Source organism: Populus alba, chromosome 1, assembly GCF_005239225.2.
Source record: "Populus alba chromosome 1, ASM523922v2, whole genome shotgun sequence".
NCBI classification, from domain to species: Eukaryota; Viridiplantae; Streptophyta; class Magnoliopsida; order Malpighiales; family Salicaceae; genus Populus; species Populus alba.
The window spans coordinates 8496212-8515106 of record NC_133284.1 but is presented as its reverse complement, the minus strand read 5'-3'; the positions used below and the strand labels follow the sequence as shown (position 1 = coordinate 8515106).

The 18895-nt window shown below is 31.5% G+C and overlaps 2 protein-coding genes across 4 annotated transcripts; both read right to left on the bottom strand.

The window, feature by feature from the left end:
- Positions 1 to 7402: 7402 nt before the first annotated feature.
- Positions 7403 to 12823, bottom strand: LOC118033780 (mitochondrial inner membrane protein OXA1). 3 transcript variants are annotated; one of them, XM_073407180.1, is made up of 11 exons: positions 12685 to 12823; positions 11760 to 12260; positions 11168 to 11258; positions 10611 to 10634; positions 10423 to 10470; positions 9933 to 9991; positions 9596 to 9671; positions 9364 to 9495; positions 9108 to 9215; positions 8151 to 8205; positions 7403 to 7984 (listed from the first exon to the last, which is right to left on the bottom strand). In XM_073407180.1, the coding sequence occupies exons 2-11, from the start codon at positions 12236 to 12238 to the stop codon at positions 7719 to 7721; spliced, it is 1338 nt and encodes a 445-aa protein (XP_073263281.1). In that variant the 5' UTR covers positions 12239 to 12260; positions 12685 to 12823; the 3' UTR covers positions 7403 to 7718. The 3 variants fall into 3 exon arrangements, with proteins under 3 accessions (XP_073263281.1, XP_034894774.1, XP_073263282.1); XM_035038883.2 differs by lacking the exon at positions 10611 to 10634; XM_073407181.1 differs by lacking the exon at positions 8151 to 8205 and having other exon boundaries at positions 7968 to 8107.
- A 1800-nt stretch (positions 12824 to 14623) lies between these two features.
- Positions 14624 to 17397, bottom strand: LOC118033865 (RING-H2 finger protein ATL20). Its single transcript, XM_035038999.2, has 2 exons — positions 16689 to 17397; positions 14624 to 15159 (listed from the first exon to the last, which is right to left on the bottom strand). The coding sequence occupies exons 1-2, from the start codon at positions 17353 to 17355 to the stop codon at positions 14714 to 14716; spliced, it is 1113 nt and encodes a 370-aa protein (XP_034894890.1). The 5' UTR covers positions 17356 to 17397; the 3' UTR covers positions 14624 to 14713.
- Between the last annotated feature and the right edge of the window lie 1498 nt (positions 17398 to 18895).

Genomic DNA, 18895 nt, shown 5'->3' with positions numbered 1-18895 from the left:
AAAGCGGATTTTGAAATTTAACAAAATAACCACAATGCCCCCATGTATTATTAAATAAAAAATCTCATCTCACCGCACCACTTGACACTTGTTATCTGTCTCCGACCTTACCTTCTCTCCTTTATCACATTCTCTATGTCGCCTTCTTTGCCAAACATAAATCTATTATTTTAGATAAAATCAAATACAAATTTTCCTTTGGACACATTCTTTGTCACTTTTCTCTTCTCGTGTTTTGGTGTTCAAATCGATTTCTTGTGTAGAACACAACAACAAAGGTATGTTCAAATTTTTGTCTTGAATCGAGATTTTAAAATATGTTGGTAGTGAATTTTGTTATTGTTAAATTATTAGAATATACATTTCATTCCCTCAATTTAACAAAAAAAATAACAAATTTGTTGCTTAAAACTCCAAGCATAAATCCCTAAGGCACGATGGCCCTAAAATTTTTATTTTTTTTAAATGATAAATTTCATACTCCCAGACACATTTTGAAGAGTGGAAAAACAATTAATTGAACTTTTATAAAACAATACCCTAAAATTAAAAAAATCAGGGTTATCGTTCACATAACTCTAATTTTTAAATTACCGCTCAATTTGTGTCTAATTGTTGATTAAACCTTTTCGGATATTAGCAACAACCTCCTAAATCTTAAGGTTCAATATATTTGTGATTCAATGCTCGCATTTATACGATGACTTGATCTGCATTTGTTTGATTGCATATGAAAATGAGATAAATATTTTTTTTTATTTTTGTGAGACAACATGGTTGAAACTGAGCATTGCATTATAATGGAAGGCCAAAAAAATTCACACGTGTGAGTCTTCTAGTTCAAACTCGTGTGTTTAGATTATTATTTTTTTGTTCATTATTTTTTTAAAAAAGAAAAAAAGAAAAAAAAGAAAAAGCAATGCATTGCATGCTAATGCTCAAATTCTGGCGTGTGATAGCAAAAATATTGAGGGCTTTGCTTTTTTGTTAAAAAATTCTATTTTTGAACCTATTCCCATTTAAACCTAACAAATACTATAAAAACCTTATTGAATCACTTAACACTCTCAAATCATCTAAAAACCAAAAATCAACCAGATTAAAAAAAAAAGAACCAAATCTTAATTTTTATGCATGTTGATATGAAAAACTAACAGCCATTAAATTCCTCTCATCAAATAAAAAGTTTACAACTTTCTCTCTTTCAAACTAGGAATAAAAAAAATGAATATAATCAAATTAAGGATCTAAAATAAGATTATAAAAAACTAAAGCAACGGAAAAGGTAATCAAAAGAAAATATGGGACAAAAATTATTTTATGCAAATTTTAGAGTGCCCATACGTGCTCTCCATGATTTACACTTTATTCCTCTCCTTTTATTTTATTTTTCTTCATAGAATAAATTATATGAAATTGTTGATGAATTTGGCCACATAAGAATCGAAGAGAAAAAAAATGATCAAAATGAAAAAAAAAAAAAAAAAAAAAAGGCAGAAAATGGCATTGCGGATTGATGTAGAGTACTGGGTACAAACCTGCAGTTTTTTTATAGTAGAGGGACAAACCTGCAATTGTACATAAATGAAGCTCTTTCTTAGGCAGGTAGCGGTTAGTTGATGGCCTTTCTTTGAATAATCCAGCAATCACGTGTATAGCTCTCTAACTAGCTATTTTAACCGTGATTCGTCACTCAGAAATTAGATTGGTTTTCAAGAAAATGATATACAGGCTTTTTTTAATTTGCTTTTATATATATAAAAATTTCATGTCAAAATTAAAGGGGATATTTTAAGAGTGTACTAGATGATGCATTTTAAAATATTTTTTATTTGAAAATATATTAAAATAATATTTTTATTTTTAAAATTTATTTTTTATATCAATACATTTAAACGGTAAAAAAATACTAGAAAATTAATTTACAGCAAAAAATATTAAATTTTAACAAAAAAACAAGTTCAACCTCTATGTCAAACGTGCATGAAAAGCTTTTATGTACATCTAATCAAATAAATTAAAAATTATGTATGTTAAAAATAAATAAATAAAATCATTAACGAAAAATAAAAAAGAAAATTGAGAGGCAGATATAAATCAAAATATGTGGTCTCCAACTTGAGTCTTTTCCATAGCTGTGTTTAATAATTTTGTTTAGTTTCTTTATTTAATCAAATGATAATAAAACTAGATACACATGAAATTGATTGAATAAAATAAAAGATAAAAAATATTATGAAGGGTTACATATATTAAAAATGTTTTCTAAAAATAAATACTTTTATTTTTAAAAATAAATTTAATTTATATAAAATATAAAGAAAATATAGATTAATTAGAAGAATCTCTTAAAAAATTAAATGCATACAAAACAGCTAAAAAACATAATCTCTATTTAAAAAAGCTAAATAAACAAAATAAAGAGAGAAAAGGGTATTGATTGAAATATAAATTTTAAAATTATTTTGAAAAAATATATACATAAAGGCATTAATTTTAAAAAATATATTTTAAAAAAAAAAACCAAATTCTTTTAAATTTAGATGGGTGGGGGACATGCATCCACCCCAAATTCTTTTGAAAAAAAGAAGAAGAAGTTAGGCATGTGTCATCTAATATTTTGCCCAATTTTTGGTCAATGTTGTGACTCAAAAATTAGGTTATAAAGTTTTTCAACCTAAAAGTTCATTTTCAACCCAATACACCTAGAAAACATTTTAGGCAACCTGATAAATTCGTTAATGGTTTAAAAAAAAAACTATTCAAAAACCTGAAATCAACCTAAAATAAAAATAAAAAATCTTACCGAGCTCAAATATTTTTTTTCTAAATAATTTCAAGGTAAATAACACTTAATATGAATTTTCTTTATCAAATGGAACAATTTGACATCAATGGTAATTGTTTTTATGGTCACAATCGATGCCAACATAATTTTTCTCTTTTCAATGTCGGATTCCGACGACTTTTTCTCACTTCTCTCAAATCAGGGACCAAATAATAAGGCAAAGGAAATTTGGAATCAAAATTGATTTTACCCTTAAATTTAAAAAAAATGAAGGGACATGATATTTATAGTTTTAAATTCATTAATGACTTTGTTCAAAAAAATTAATTTTTTATTTAATCAAATGACAATAAAACTAGACACACATGAAATTGATTGAATAAAATAAAAGACAAAAATATTATTAAGGGTTACATATATTAAAAATATTATCCAAAAATAAATACTTTTTATTTTTAAAAATAAATTTCATTTATATAAAATATAAAGAAAATATAGATTTATTAGAACAATCTCTTAAAAAATTAAATGCATACAAAATAGCTAAAAAAATAATCTCAATTTAAAAAATCTAAATAAAAAAATAAAGAGAGAAAGGGTATTAATTTAAATATAAATTTAAAAATTATTTTGAAAAAAATAATATATATATAAAGGCATTAATTTTAAAAAATATTTTTTTAAAATAAAAAAAGGCTAAATTCTTTTGGATTTAGATGGGGCAAGAGACATGCATCCACCCCAAATTATTTTTTAAAAAAATATATTCGGCACATGTTATCGATAGATAGATGCAAATGGTGTGTCATCTGATATTTTGCCCAATTTTCGATCAATGTTGTGGTTGGAAAATTAGGCTATAAAGTTTTTCAACCTAAAAGTCTATTTTCAACCCAATACACTTAGAAAAACATCTTGATAAATTCATTCATGGCCTCAAAAACCCTAAAACACCATTCAAAAACTTGAAATCAATCTGAAATAAAAAAAAATATTACCAGACTCAAATATGTTTTTTCTAAACAATTTCAAGGGAAAATAACACTTAATGTGAATTTTTTTTTATCAAATGGAAAAATCTGAAGCCAATATTTATCGTTTTTATAATCATAATGGATGCCAATATAATTTTTCTCTTTCCAATGTTAGATTCCGACGATTTTTTCTCACCTTTCTCAAAACAGGTACCAAATAATAAGAAAAAGGAAATTTAGAATCAAAATTGATTTTACCCTTAAATTTTAAAAAATGATGGGACATGATATTTATATAGTTTGAAAAGTTCAGCAACTACAATATATATTTTTAGATTTACTAATTATAATTTTTATTCCGTGGTGATTTCCATGAAGGTGGTGGCAAGTGGCAACTACAATATCACATTAAAAACTTCCGTTTGGTGGCTGGCAATCAATGGATTCAGGCAGTTCATATCCTACGAAGGTTGTTTTGTTAATTAGTGGGCCGAGTCATTGTTTCATGCCAAACCAATGGCTAAAAGATGTTTAAAGTGAAAGCACTTTCTTTGAAGAATCCAGCAACCACATTTTCCAGCCCTAATTTTTACCAAGAGTGGTTTCTGCAAAGGTTTTTACAAGATCACAACAAGAACTCCCGTTTAGCTGGCTTGCAGGCAACAGATTCAAACAGATCAGATTCTCTAGTTGTTTTGTTAATTTGTGGGAAGAGTCGTCGTTTCATGCCAAACCAATGGCTAAAAGATGCTTAAAATGAAAGCACTTTCTTTGAAGAATCCAGCAACCACATTTTCCAGCCCTAATTTTTACTGAGAGTGGTTTCTGCGAAGGTTTTTACAAGAACTCAAACATTTCAGATTCTCTGGTTGTTTTGTTAATCCGTGGGAAGAGTCGTCGTTTCATGCCAAACCAATGGCTAAAAGATGCTTAAAATGAAAGCATAGATTACGCTTCATTCCAGGATTTATTCAAGTCATGCCGCTCTTGCTAGCTTAAAAAAATAATAATTAAAAAGTCCACACTTGTACTTTAAATTGTTATCCGTCCTCATTCCTCAGAGAATTTCTTTTCTTAAATTCTAGTGACAATAAATTTACCATCAAACCCTTTTTTTTTTTTTTTTACAATGGAGAGGTCGAGAGTTTTAGAATGGTTAAATAACGCATTTTCTTATAATTATTTATTTCTTTTGGAATCTAAGTTTATTTATAATATTACTCTTAAAGTGAAATGATTCTAATGTAATCAACTTTCGTGGTGGCTCCTTTGATGAGCAGATTTGCTCAACAGATTACTATCTTTTAATTTTTTTTTTATTAATATAAATATCCGAACTAGAGCTTATGTATACCTCAATTAATTTTATAGGTTTTAAAATTAACGACCATATAAATCTTTAGTAGTCATCATGTTAGTAACCACATAACTCGAACTTGAAACCACAGAAAAAATAAACTCCTTGATCCCAAGCTTTTATCATTAGACCATTTACTAGATAATTATATCTTGTATTTTAATAAAAGAGAAAGTGGCAAAAAAGAGATTTCTCATAATTTTATATTTTGAATCATTATAGATGATTTTCCTAAGATCTATTTGATAATAAAAACTTATCCTACATTAAATCTAGATTATGGATATAAACTTTAAGAAAAATATTGATAAATGCTAAAAATTAATTTAAAACCATTGTTGATTAAAATGAATAACCCCTATGTTCTTTCTTTTTTCGCTCTTATAGATAAACAAACGTTTCCAGAAAAAAAAAAAAAAAACCATATACCTCATTCAACTATAGCCCGATTCCCTACCATGGTTTTATGCGTGAATTAAACAGATATTGATCATGATGTCCTACAAGATCAAATTATCGGTGATTTTCCTATATTCAAGGTTTTTTTTTTAATTTATTTGAACCAACCCAAGTAGGCAAACCTGTCATTTTCTCTTGCAACCCATTAATGGTTTAGGTTAATTTTTTGAAATTGTTTTGTGGTATTTGTAATTAACTTGTATATTTAAGTATTTTATAGCTTTCTCTTAGAGAAATTTATTGTATAAATGTATGATTTGTATATTAATGTTTTTTTTTAGGATTTGGGGAAAATTAAATTTATTTATCATGTGATGAAATTAATGTTTGATTTTGTAATAATAATATTATATTGGCATACCAACCACATCTAAATAAACAAACAATGCATCATCAACTTGTATAAGGGTGAAATTAAGAATAAAAAATTATAAAAATAAGGATTAAATTGAAAACATCAATACATAATAATAAAAAAAACTAAACTTGTGGAATTTTTTAACCTGTTTTTTTTATACAAAAAAAATCATAAATAAATTACAAACCATTATGCAAGTAAATGAATAAAAAAGTCATTAACAATAAATAAAAACATAATTGAAAAAATTAAGAGAAAAAATTTAAATCAAGATATTTAATATTACAACACGGGTCATTTACTTGATTGTATTTAATAAATTTATTTATAAAATGAATTTGTAATAAAAACAAAAACACATAGAACTTGTTAAATAAAATAGAAGGAAAAAAAAATATTATGCAAGGCTACACATACTATATATATATATAAATCATACTAACATATATATATATATATAAAAATAAATCATACTAACCTCCTAAAAAATTAATCATACCCAATATAATTAAAAAAATATCGATATTTAAAAAAAAACTAAAAAAATAAAAAAAAAATATTTTTTAAATAAATTTCAAAACCACTGCCTATATATTACCTGTCTTTTCTCTTCAATCCTCTTTATTTCAGTTCAACCATTTTTTGATTTGAGGCTAGCGGCTAGTCATGGCCAAAAGCGTGGCTTTAAATCTACTTTGACTCGTAATTAAAGCTTGTATTAAATCCTTGCGAAAGAGAGCGGCCCCCTACAAAAAGGATGGAAGGAGGAGCATTTACTCTTTTGGTCTTTTAATTATGTGGAGAGAAGAGCTTATGGAAGAGCTAATAATGGAATAACTAGGTGAAATTAATATAATCACCTAGTTGGCATTGCTGGGCCTGGCCATGACTATTATTATGATACGTTGGCTCACCCTCCTATATGGGTAGACGCCTCCACCTGCCTGCTCAATTGTAGGTTCCAAGAGTTTCAAGCTCTCGAATCCTCCCAAAGATCACGGAAGGAATCGAATAATTTATGAGCCACCATTCATTCACTCACTAGAAAACAACCATCCATGGCTGAAAAGAGGGAGGGAGGATGCGCGCGCGGAAGAGAACTGCCTATCAAGTGAAGAGGCTCGGTGGACATTAATAGAACACTCTCGAAGAAACCAGGTGGTTGAACCAATTAACAAACATGTTTTTCCCTTTAATAATTTTTTTTTTATATTAACATAAATGTCCAGCCAATTTACACATATCTCGACTAATTCCATAAATTCTAAAATTAATTAATGATGATGTAAACTTCCAGTGCCATCATATAAACTAAAAACTAATTACAGAAAAACAAACATTTAGTCCCGAGCTCTTACCACTGTACCACCTTAATTCCAAAATAATTTTAATCCATCTAGTATTAGGATGAATGAAATTACGAGCACCTAATTCAAGCATGTCACACTTTAAAAATTCAACAAGGATTGCCACCAGCTCAACCAAACATGGTTTTAACTATAATAACCAAGAATCTGTATTGTAGCACGATTCACTTTTCAAGCATACAAAAAAGCTTCATCCAAAAGGAGCTATTACAAAGACATTTATTACATGCGCCGGAACCCCAACTTCACATGCCAATATTCTGAACTCGACAAGGAAAAAATACTAGCAGTCAAAAATTGCACTCTTCTTTTGCCTGTTAAATAATTTGCGTGCCTCCATTCATTCATTGTTACAGAGTACGGTCGTTATAATAGCAATAGCCGTGATGGTTTGGCTACTAAATTGAATAAACTCTCACCTCTTGTTGTTGTTTTTCTTCCTTCCCTTTACTTGTTTCTCTAGACTTCTAAGCCTCTGGCTAAGAACTGAAGCCGGTGATATTCTTCGGACACCAGGCTCTGATGATGGTTCAACAGGTAATGGGGAGGCAGGTTCCTGTCTTGCTGCCACCTGTTGTTTGAGTGCCTCAAGCAGATCGAAGGAAGAGGGTGTAGTACTTGCTGGTGCCACAGGCATTTCAGGAAGACCTAAGAACTTCTTTACCCCAGGGGCTTTAAGCGCTGAAAATACAAACAAAACAGTTATTTTAAAAGAAGAAAAAAAATCCGTAATGTAAGGACTTTGTTGGTTCATGAGATAACAGAAATCCAGCAGCTGTTGGACATTAAAGCTCCTGAGATTACCTGCCAAAAAAAATAAAAAATAAAAGGAACTTGAAGGACTCACCTAAGCCGTAAAAGAGCGAGAATAAGTTGGATGTGACCCAATAACAAAATATGGCCTGCAAAAATTAATGGAAGTGAACTTCATCATTTGTGTTACTTTATAGCAAGCAGAATTCCATGTCGTTTTTTTACTATCTAATGATGCCAAAATAAACATAATGACACAAAATGAAAAGGAGGGGGGGGGGGGTTGAGGGGGAAGGGAAAGACAAACTGAAAATCACAATCCCATGACAATCTGTAGAACCTGCCAGTGAAATATTAAGTTGGCTCAAACTATTTCACGTGAAAGTTCCCAACATACAGCAAGAGGATTGACGCAGGACAACAAAGGAAGCAAAACTCATGTCTTTTTATGGAGAAGGGTATTTCTGTAATTAATGGAAAATCTGGAAATTTGTATGTGTCTAGATTTATTTTCTATATAGTATTTTATTAGAACTAAGAAGTAATTAGCTTTATTAGGTTTTTCCTATTCTACATATACTTAATATGTTATTATTTATGAATTTATGTCCTTGTTAGAATTGGACTACTAGAACTCTACAAATTAAATATGTAGTCTTTCTACATTATGCATAGAAGTTTATGAATAAAATTCAAGCAATTTGCTATTGATTATGTGACTCAATCTCCCTTAGGTGCGACTCCTAAGAACCCTAGGTGTGACTCCTAGAACTCCATCCCATATTCTTTCTCATATTCCAGCAGAAATAGACTTCAATAAAACCCTAAAAAGCCTTTGAAACTCAGATTCAGAACAGCCCCTAAGCTGTCCTGCATCAAGGATGCTATTAGCCTAACATGCCTACAGAAATGCAGCATCGTACAATGCAACAAACTAAATATAACTTCATAGTACATCCATATTGCCCATTGCATGAGGATACACAGCAAGCTCAGACAACAGATGTAAAATACAAGATATCATGCAATAAAAAAGCGATGGCAAGATTACATTAGGGAAACCCATAGTCAGTGGAACTGAAGCAACCGCAAAGACCCTTGAAACTTTTTTCATGGTGCCAGCAATGGGATTTCCTTCCAGACCTTCTTGCATGTTGCACTGACAAAGGATCAAAAGTGGGATAATTAGAAGCTGATAAGAACATAAAGCAACACCAAGTAAAACAAGATGAAAACTCAATTAATTCCAAGACAACAAGAAATAAAAGGAAGTGCTCCTTGCTCAACTTTACTAAAAGAGGACCTACCTCCACTGTTATCCAGAAGGTCAAACCCGTCAGAATCGGCAAGATGTATAAACTATCTGGAGTCGTCAGATCAAGAAACCAGTATGCACCACCACTTTTAAAAGCTGGTACTTTCTCTGTCATGTTTGAGATCTGCGAACATATATATATCAAAGACATATTCAGATATAAAGATCGATCTAAAATGAACACCAACTCTATAGTATGTTTTGAGTATAGAAAAGCATTTTACCGCAAGGAAAAAACTGACAAAGATAGGACCTTGAATAAAGAGCCCCTTCAATGGAGTAAGAGGACTCACACCATATCTGCAATTTGAAAATCACAATGAACTGAGATACATGAAAAAAAAAAGATCCTCAAAGAGAAATGTGCCACAATAAAAAATGGAGTTCCTAACAATAGTTAAAGCCGGCATAAATATATACAATATCCATAAGCATTTTTTCATTATGGGAATCTCAAACTGGAGAAACCATGCATGGAAATTATATTTGCTACATGTTTACATACATGGAGAGTTGCAAATTATATTTGCTACATGTTTAAATACATGGAGAGTTGCTTACTCTTTGAAAAGCTTCTTCATTTGTTTTTGGCCTTCAGCTAAAGCCATGGGGTCCATAGCCTGAGAGAGAGAGAGTTGGGGGGAGGGGGGGGGTTAATAAGGAAGCATTTCCCCAACATATTGTTAAAGCATCTATTGTTTGCATTCACATGAACAAGTCCAGAGTGAATAAAGATCTATCGCATTGTTAAAACTATTATATAAACTGCAACCCTTCATTCAAATAAAAAGACCAGGCATTGCATATCATAGATCTTTCAAGCTTAACCTAGCAAGTCTGAGGTTAGGTGAAGTAGAATCAAAATACCAGGAGGCGTGATTTAATGATAACGTGACAATGTAAGTTTACCATCCAAAAGATGCCAAATAAATAAAGGTTTATAAACATGCAACCAAATGACAAGGAGAGATTTCCCAGTACATCAAATTTGTGTGTGATGGGGGGGCTTCACATGTAACAAGTGACACACGCTCAGAGGAAGGCATCAGACCTTATCAGACATTTGTTGCCTTATCTCTTCCAAATGTGGCCTCATGAGCTGCAGAGAAGACATGGGGTCATAAATCGTTACATTTAACAGATTGATGGGAGCGCAAAAATCTTCACAAGTGAAAAGGTTGCACCCAGACAAAATAGTGGCAGGAAGCAAAGCAACCAAAAGGAGGAAACACACTGCACCACATATTTTTGCATGCCAGAATCCTGGAATAGCTTAACCATTAATCAGTTGCACATAATTCTTGCCACCGGAAGCAAGTTAATCATCTACATAAAAATTTAGTCAAAAGCAAGTAAAAGATGATGAATAATAGACTAGCTATTAAAAAAGAAGCACAACCTCCATGTCTAGGAGGGGTTGAGTATTGGGAATAGAGACTGGTGATGCTTAGGATTCTAAAGCATAAAGCAGATGTGGCATTCAGAATTTAGAAGCACAAGCACATATCTGTCAGTTTTGAGTTTGAAGAAGTGTAATGAAAATGATAGAAGAACAATAACAGAGATGGAAATTAAGAAAAAGATAGCAAGCACCATAGGCAATCATGTAAATAGATCGTGTCAGAAGCACCATAACCAAAATACAAAGCTTGCACTCAATTCAGATTAAGTTACTTTTTACCCACTGTGGAAGTGTGTGACTGTGCAAGGAATCAAGGTGCTAACACACATAACACTGATACAATCAAATAACATGGGGAGAAATTGAAGATGCATCAGCAACTAAAACAACATACAGTGAGTTTTGTAGTGGCTTTCAGTTGATTAATTAAAAGAGGAACGGTTGCCCCTCTAATCAGAAGAGTTGTTACAATTATGGAAGCCCACCTGAAAAAAGAAAACATAATTAGATAAATAGAATAGCTTGGCTTTATGTCACATATTACTAAAACTTCCAGAACTTCCAGGTTAAAGGGAACTAAGAAACCATTGAATCAAAATGCACATTAATGAATAACCTTTGACTTCATGACCATTGAAAACACAACTTAATATGATCCACAAGACATGGCTTCTGATTTGAGCCTAATTATGCAATACCCCCCCTCTGGCGTTTGGGAACCCCCAAAATAGGGTAACTTTTTTTCTTTGAGAAAAAGAGATCAAAATACCAGTTGCTACAAATGAAACATCTACTTAAATTACTGCATGCGGGTAAGCCTGAAACATTCTAAAAGAAATGGGTTTGGCAGATTCTTAGAAACTCATATTCTGATTAATTATTGGGCTAAGGCATTCTTTCACTGTCCTATCTGTCCATGTTACTAAATCACTCTTTCAACATTTCATGAAATATACATTAGCAAACAGAACCAAATAGTCCAGTACCAGTTGAAACCAGTGAAAGAATGCACTGCATCAATAACATGCTGGAGAGCCGCAACAGGAAAGTAAGAATCAGCAGCAGCAATGGCAACCTCATTCACCACAGGAGCCTGAGCAGACACAGCCTCAAAAGTCGTGTCTGTGAGAACATCAGCAACATCATTTATCAGCTCAATGTTTTCTGACCCTCCACCAATAGTTGACATATCCCGACAAAAAGACACCCCAATGCTTGGCGAAAGAGATAAATCCAAACATCTCCTATTATGAAAGAAACCAAATACAGCCAAATTATTATCAAATCTTTTTCTGCTGCTTCCAAATGACCTCTGCTGAAATAAATTACTCATTCCTTTTGAAGAAGGACCCTCTTCAATAGAATTATGTTTGCGATCATCGTCGTGGAGAATGTAACTAAACGAGGCATTATATCTTCTTCTTACAATGTTTGCTCTTGTTGACAGACTCCGCACATAAGCCATTGATTCAAAGAACAAAATTCCTCTACCAGAAATCAATAACCGACAAAATTAGTAATAAAAATTATAATCAGCATCATATTATATATGCATCTCAATATATATATATATATATATATATATATAAAGAAGCTTAAATGACATGATTATCATACAAACGTGTTATAATTGTGCGTTAGCAATTAAATCATGACTCGACAACATTTCAATTCCAATTAAGAAAAAATGGAGGTCATAGAGATCTTTATAAGCTTAAAAGATCAGAAATTTCAACCATTTAAGGTTCCAATACATTTAAGCACCAAATCAGAGATTGGAAATTTGAACGGGTTTGTGGTGTCTAACAAATTTTCTCAGAAACCCAACAAGTAGAGGAAAATTAACACCCAAAACAATTAAAAATAGTTGGAAACCTCAACTAGAAACATTGAATTATGAAGAGTGACTACCGTTCTCAGTGCTTGAGAGAAAGAATTTCACTTAAGAGTGACCATTCCATCGAGTTTTTTAGCTGATCAGACCAGAGCAATTACAGGGTCTAGGGTTTATGAGGGTAATTTTGTAGTTATATGCGTTGGACTATATGTGAGTCCGTGACTGGACCTAAATGGGCTCGGGTATTAAATATAGGCCCAAATCTAGTCTGAAGTTCGTCAATTTATCGGGTTTGCTCTTTAGTTATCGTGTGGGTTTCAAATAATGTAAGGAAATGACATTAGTAAGAATTTTTTTGTGAATAAATTATTTTCGGCGCAGATTGATTATATATATATATATATATATAGGCAAGCAATTTGCACCGTTTTTTCGTATATATATATATATGAAAAAACGGTGCAAATTGCTTGCCTAAAACCGGAATTCTCAACTAATAATGTTAAGATACTCCAGGATTGACATTGAAAAAAATTAGATTATTGGGTAAACCTATAAGTTATCAAATCAGTAGTTTTTATTAAAAAAAATGATGTTTTGTTTTTTTTATCTGGTCGAGTTTGATAAAATTACCTGCATTATTAAAGATATGAATAAATCAGTTAAATTTAATTAATATTATCTTTAATTTAATTAAAAATACAAATTAAATAATATTTTAGATCTTGAATTTCTCTATCATTTTGAATTTAACAAAAATGTCTTAAAAATTATCTTGTTTAATTATTAAAAAACCCAAGGCCTTAGGTGTAAAATTCTTAGTCTGAAAATGGATCAATAAGTATTTGTCATTTTGGCTTCCTAGGGATTGTTTGTTTAATTTTATATTTTAAAAGTATTTAAAATTATTTTAACTTTTTTCTTTATTTTAAATAAATTTTTTTATGCTTTTATATTGTTTTGATGTACTAATATATAAAAAATTTTAAAAAATAAAAAAATATATTAATTTAATATATGTTTAAACAAAAAATAATTTAAAAATATTATCGCTACTAAATTTCCGAATTGTTTACAAGCTGGTGCATGTATAACCGATAGGGAACCATGTAAAACGGCGTGTTGAGTATTATTAAAGTTTCTCACATTTTCTACGTTTCTTCCTCTTTATTTCTCCCCTTCTTTCAAAATTGTATCGTCAGCGTAGCTCTTCCTGGCATATGTAGAAGCTTGAATTTTGTATCGAATGGGTCAATTCTACGGTTCGATGGCAATTTTCCTCTTCAACTACACAGATTGTGCCACCTTTACACCTCTGCTGTTAATTTTAGCAATTTCATCCCTGAAACTATCATTTTTTGGACAAATATAGTCCCATTTAACTATTAATATTTCAAAGTTTCTCGATGATAGTTCGCTTGCTGGCAAAACTTTAACGAAGCAAGATGCTTTGTTCTTCCACGAGACTATATATAGCCAAGAATGTTATTGACTTCTTCCTTTCCACTGGCCGGATCTTTGATAACAAGTTTCCAAAATAACTCGATGATCATACAGCTGGTGGTATTGGAGCTTAATGCCTCTTATGATTGCTTCTGGTTACGTAGCACCTCCTTATGCTATGGATTGTATATTACATCGCGTGGCATGGTAAAAGAAAAAACTCATGTGGATTGAAAGGTGCAGTAGAAGTCAAATTCAAGTCAAGGAAGAAGAAGATGCTTGCTTACAAGCATTGGTGGGTTCTTCTGTTTACCCTCCAGGATAAGGGTCGAGATTCTTTAAAACCCTGTTAGCTTTACTCAATCCTTATACTTATACTCTATATTTTTTATATTTGATAGTACGTGGATTAAGTAATTATTTTTATTTTATTTAGAAATATGTTAACTTTAAAGTTCTTATCAGTAGGCTTTCTATCCATTAGATTTCTTTAGCATTACAAAAAATAGTTTATTTTTTTCGTATAAACTAACCAAAATCAAATGAGGTGCTTCCATTGTTGGTCGCCACTTGTAAGAACTTATGCAAATCAAGTAACTCTCATGTACAATAGAACATCAAAACGACAGCAAAAATATATACCTTGTAAAATGTAAGTAGTCATCTATGGTGTTGACGATAATGGGTCATTACAGATGACCCGTCCGGTGAATTTCTACACAGCGGGCACGTTGCATTCATTTTAAGCCATTCATCTACGCAATTAGCATGGAAGTAATGGTTGCAGTCAGGGATAGTCCTTAGTGTATCCTTGGGCTGATACTCAGATAAACATATAGGGCAAGTGTTGTCATTAGGCTTAGGCAATCTTCCACTGTCACCAAGTTGGGTTTTGGGGTAAGATTCTATTGTTGGACCATCAAGACCAGCAACCACCACACATGGCCGTGGAGCAACTGAGGTAGACATTTCCATGGTGGATTCACTGCCGCTGCTACGTGCCTTAAGTCTTCCAAACACGTAAGAGCCGATACCAATGATGCATAGCAGTCCTGGTATTCCGGCACCTATTATGATGCCATATTTTGCACTTCTTGGGAGAGGACCTAGCAAGGCAAAATCATGAACAAGGATTAGAATAAAAAAAAAAAAAAAGGAAGAGGAAGAGAGAAAGAGAGGAAAGGAAAGGGAAAAAGGCGCAATGAATATTCAGATGATGTTCTTTCTAGGTTGCGAATCTACCATTAATTTAAACAATTTGGTCAACCAAGAGTTTCCTCCCTTTCTTCGATTTCAGACATTTTTTGGGTGAAATACATGGTGTGCTTTCATTTATCACAAATGGAATGAAAGAGTGCAGACTGCGGGTGCTGCTGTAAGAGCCTCAGTCCATTATTTAAGATGTGCCAAACAGGTTGTGTAATACCAAGCCATGGAAGGAAGCTAGCTGCAATGAAACCTGAAGAATTAGAGATATATTTGTTTTTGTTTTTTCTTTTGCCTGTTGTTTTCGTTCACAGCTTTCTGTTTGTAAGCGGGACTGACTCTTTCTAAGTTAGTTTTCCTGTGTTTATTTCTGTGGTTTAACTTTATTTTTTAAAAAATAAATTTTAATTTTATATTTTTGAATTATTTTAATGTGTTAATACTAAAAATAAATTTTATAAAAAAATATTATAATTTTGAGAAAAATACTAAACACTGCCAAAATGTATTCATTCATTAAAAAAAATCATTTGGTGAACAAGTCCTTGGTCATTTACAAATCACAACGATGTGAGACAGCATAACAACCAAGCATTCCACCTAAACTTAAATTAAAAAAAAAAAAACCTATGACTTTGGGGAAATTCACCATCCCCACATAACACTCAAAAATTTGACATTCGTTGATCTCATGAGCAAAGAATGGGAAGATTCTAACACAACAAATAAGGAATCAGAGTGCAAGATTTTCTGAGAAATTAAAAAATCTAACTTCCGGGTTAATTTCTTGACTTTTAGTTCTTGCGTGGAATGTTACTGAATGTCTCCCTATAAAGAGCTGACACGTATGCAATTGCAGTTTCAGCGTTCATACAGAAAGCGATTCCCCACCCTACGGAATCATGTGACCACCCAACCTCTCCCTTGTCCCGTTTTTTTTTTTACTAGCAATTTGACTTTGAAGCTCAATCGATCAGTATTCATCTTCTTCCCCTGGTAGCTAAGACCCTTTCAAGACATTCTGTAGCGTTTTATGACCACTAAAATCATATGCACTGTTAAATAATGTGCACAGGATCATTTTCAATTTTGATTACCCAATGGCTGAATTTTTAGTAAGTTATTAGTTATTACTAAAAATTCAATCATGATAAATTCTATTTCTCTACGTGCCTACTCTTAATCTTGTAATTAATAAAGCGAAAATAATATATCATCATGAAAAAATCACCCTAGAATCATCATCATTTTATCCTATGTTCAATCCTAGATGTAATATATATCATTTTAGTAGAGAACTTGTGGAGGCAAATCATGCTTGTGGAGACTCCCTCTTGAGGGGATGTGGGGGTTATGAACAGTTTAGATGGAAAAGTCGCTACAGGCACGACTGCTCCGACCAGCTATTAACGTTTTTCAGAAAACATACCTTTGCTTTGACCGTTGCAATCAATGGTCAGGCCAGTAGTCCCCTTGAATTGACAGGTCCCACCGTCCACTTCACACGGCAGACAATAGGGTTCATTCCAGATTAATCTCGTTTCACTATCTGACCACCGATACCAAGGAACAGGAACCGGCACTCTTTTCTTCAGTTCTGTACAAAAAGGTGGTATGAAATCAGGAAACGACTCGTAAATGTCTGTTGGCAAGGTCACAACAGTGAAATTCTCGTTGCTAAGGCAATTAACGCGCCTTATCCCTGATATAACGGTGGTAGAATTTGATGAGCAATTAAGGAAGGTGAAGAAACGATTGTAGTATTCAGGAATGAAGGGGGATCCTGACAGGTCAAATGATGAGTCTATGAATTTCTTCGCGAGGCAGTTTTGTGGGTCTGTTATAGTTACTGTTTGCCTACCGTAGTTGATGTTTCGGACAGTGAAGTTGCCTATGTTTGGAAGGTCTAGGGTTATGATCTGGTTTTTATCGTCGCATGAGAGCTTGAAACCTGGATAGCTGCATCTATTGTTGTCAAATCCGAAAGGGAATCGAACCTCTAGGCTGTTTCTAAGGCATGGATTATGGCAAGTGGTGTTGTTGCTGGTTGCTTTTTGAAGGAAGAGTAAAAAGAGGAAGAATACTGGAGGAGCCATTTCTTGGGAACTAAAAAACGCTATGGTTTTATTGATTCTAGTGATTCCGTACATTTGAAGAAGAGCAGTTTATTGCTTCCTTTTAAAAACGCTTTCAAAAAAAATTAAAATTTTAAAATAAATATATTACCAAACAAAAAAATATTTTAAAAACAATCCCCACAAATACTTTTAGAATTTCACCGGTCAACATGATTTTTCCACAATAGAATTTTCTTTGGTCTCTAGATTTTGAATCCAATTATAACTCAGTCCCTTTATTCTTGTTTTCCTGTATTTTGGATTCAATTCAAACACGCTCTTGTTTTTCTAAATCTTAAATTCACCCTTTGATAATTTAACTTCTTAAAGAGAACAGAAAAAACGTTTTGATAAGACAATGGCCAACAAGAGTTGAGGGACTAAGTTGTAGATTTTTAAATATGAAGGGGTCATTTTTACAATCAAGAGACTAAAGAATAATTCACTCTGTTTCCAACGAGTAAAAATCGACGATTTCTTGACGGACGGCTGTTATTCTTTCTTTATTTCTTTTTCTTGATTCTTTACCGTGAAAATCAATAAATCATCGGTTATTTTATGCAGCTGAAGTACTGGACACTTGCTGACCCGAAAATTAGAGTGTCGGCTTGAACGGGTCTGCCGGCACTTGCATTTCAGACAGATGCGACCCCTTGTTTAATTATTTATAACAGAGAGCCGAAAGAGACCTACTACTGGCTTTACATGTCTGGGAGCTAGTGGGTTAATAATTAATTATATATCAGTTAAAATAGATATTCATATTTTTTTTTTATTGATCTCCTGTTATGGAGCAGTACTTTTTTATATTTTTTAATTATATATCAGTTAAAAAATTAAAATAGATATTCATAAGAAAAATAATAATTAAATTCTATATGAAAAACATAATTTTTAAGTCAAATTGTCCTATTTATTATTAATTTTTTTCACGAATTTCTTTTTTTATTGAGAGTTTGGTTTATTGGGCAGAAACTAAAGTCAATTAACACAGATATCAGAAAACATTCTAATGATTTGTAATATAGGCAAAAAAATGTATTTTTTTTTTAATAAAAACTATCTCCTCTTAATTCATGCATTCTCTCTTTTTTAGACAAAACACTATAATCTTAAAAGTAAGTTTTACCTAAAAAATAATTAATTGATAAATTTAACGTGGAAGCATTAAAAATATAAAAAATAACAAGTTTAAGAAAAAATATTTAAAAATTATGATAAAAATAACAAAATAGATATTTATTTAGCGAGTAATATTCACATTTTAATATATATATATATATATATTAGATTTATACATAATTATTCAAGAATAAACTCTTAATATTATTATAAAAAGCTCTAATATTATTTAAAAGTCATGACATATTTATTTCAATGTTATTTAAAAGCGATGACATAATTCAATGATGTTAAATTCTTTTAGTAAGTGGTTAATTTGGTAGTTAGAGTTTTTTTTTCAGGCAGCGGTATAATCAAAATTTTATGATTTTATATATATATATTTGGGTTGTTTTAA

What these genes read in the sequence shown, in the direction of transcription:
- LOC118033780 (XM_073407180.1), bottom strand. Translation starts at nt 12,238, where the DNA reads ATGGCTTATGTGCGGAGTCTGTCAACAAGAGCAAACATTGTAAGAAGA. An exon ending in AAGCCACTACAAAACTCACT is followed by an intron (nt 10,635 to 11,167) that starts GTATGTTGTTTT and finishes AAGCTATTCCAG; the next exon opens with GATTCTGGCATGCAAAAATA. An exon ending in TGACTATGGGTTTCCCTAAT is followed by an intron (nt 8,206 to 9,107) that starts GTAATCTTGCCA and finishes TAATTTTTGCAG; the next exon opens with GCCATATTTTGTTATTGGGT.
- LOC118033865 (XM_035038999.2), bottom strand. Translation starts at nt 17,355, where the DNA reads ATGGCTCCTCCAGTATTCTTCCTCTTTTTACTCTTCCTTCAAAAAGCA. An exon ending in TTGCAACGGTCAAAGCAAAG is followed by an intron (nt 15,160 to 16,688) that starts GTATGTTTTCTG and finishes TTGCCTTGCTAG; the next exon opens with GTCCTCTCCCAAGAAGTGCA.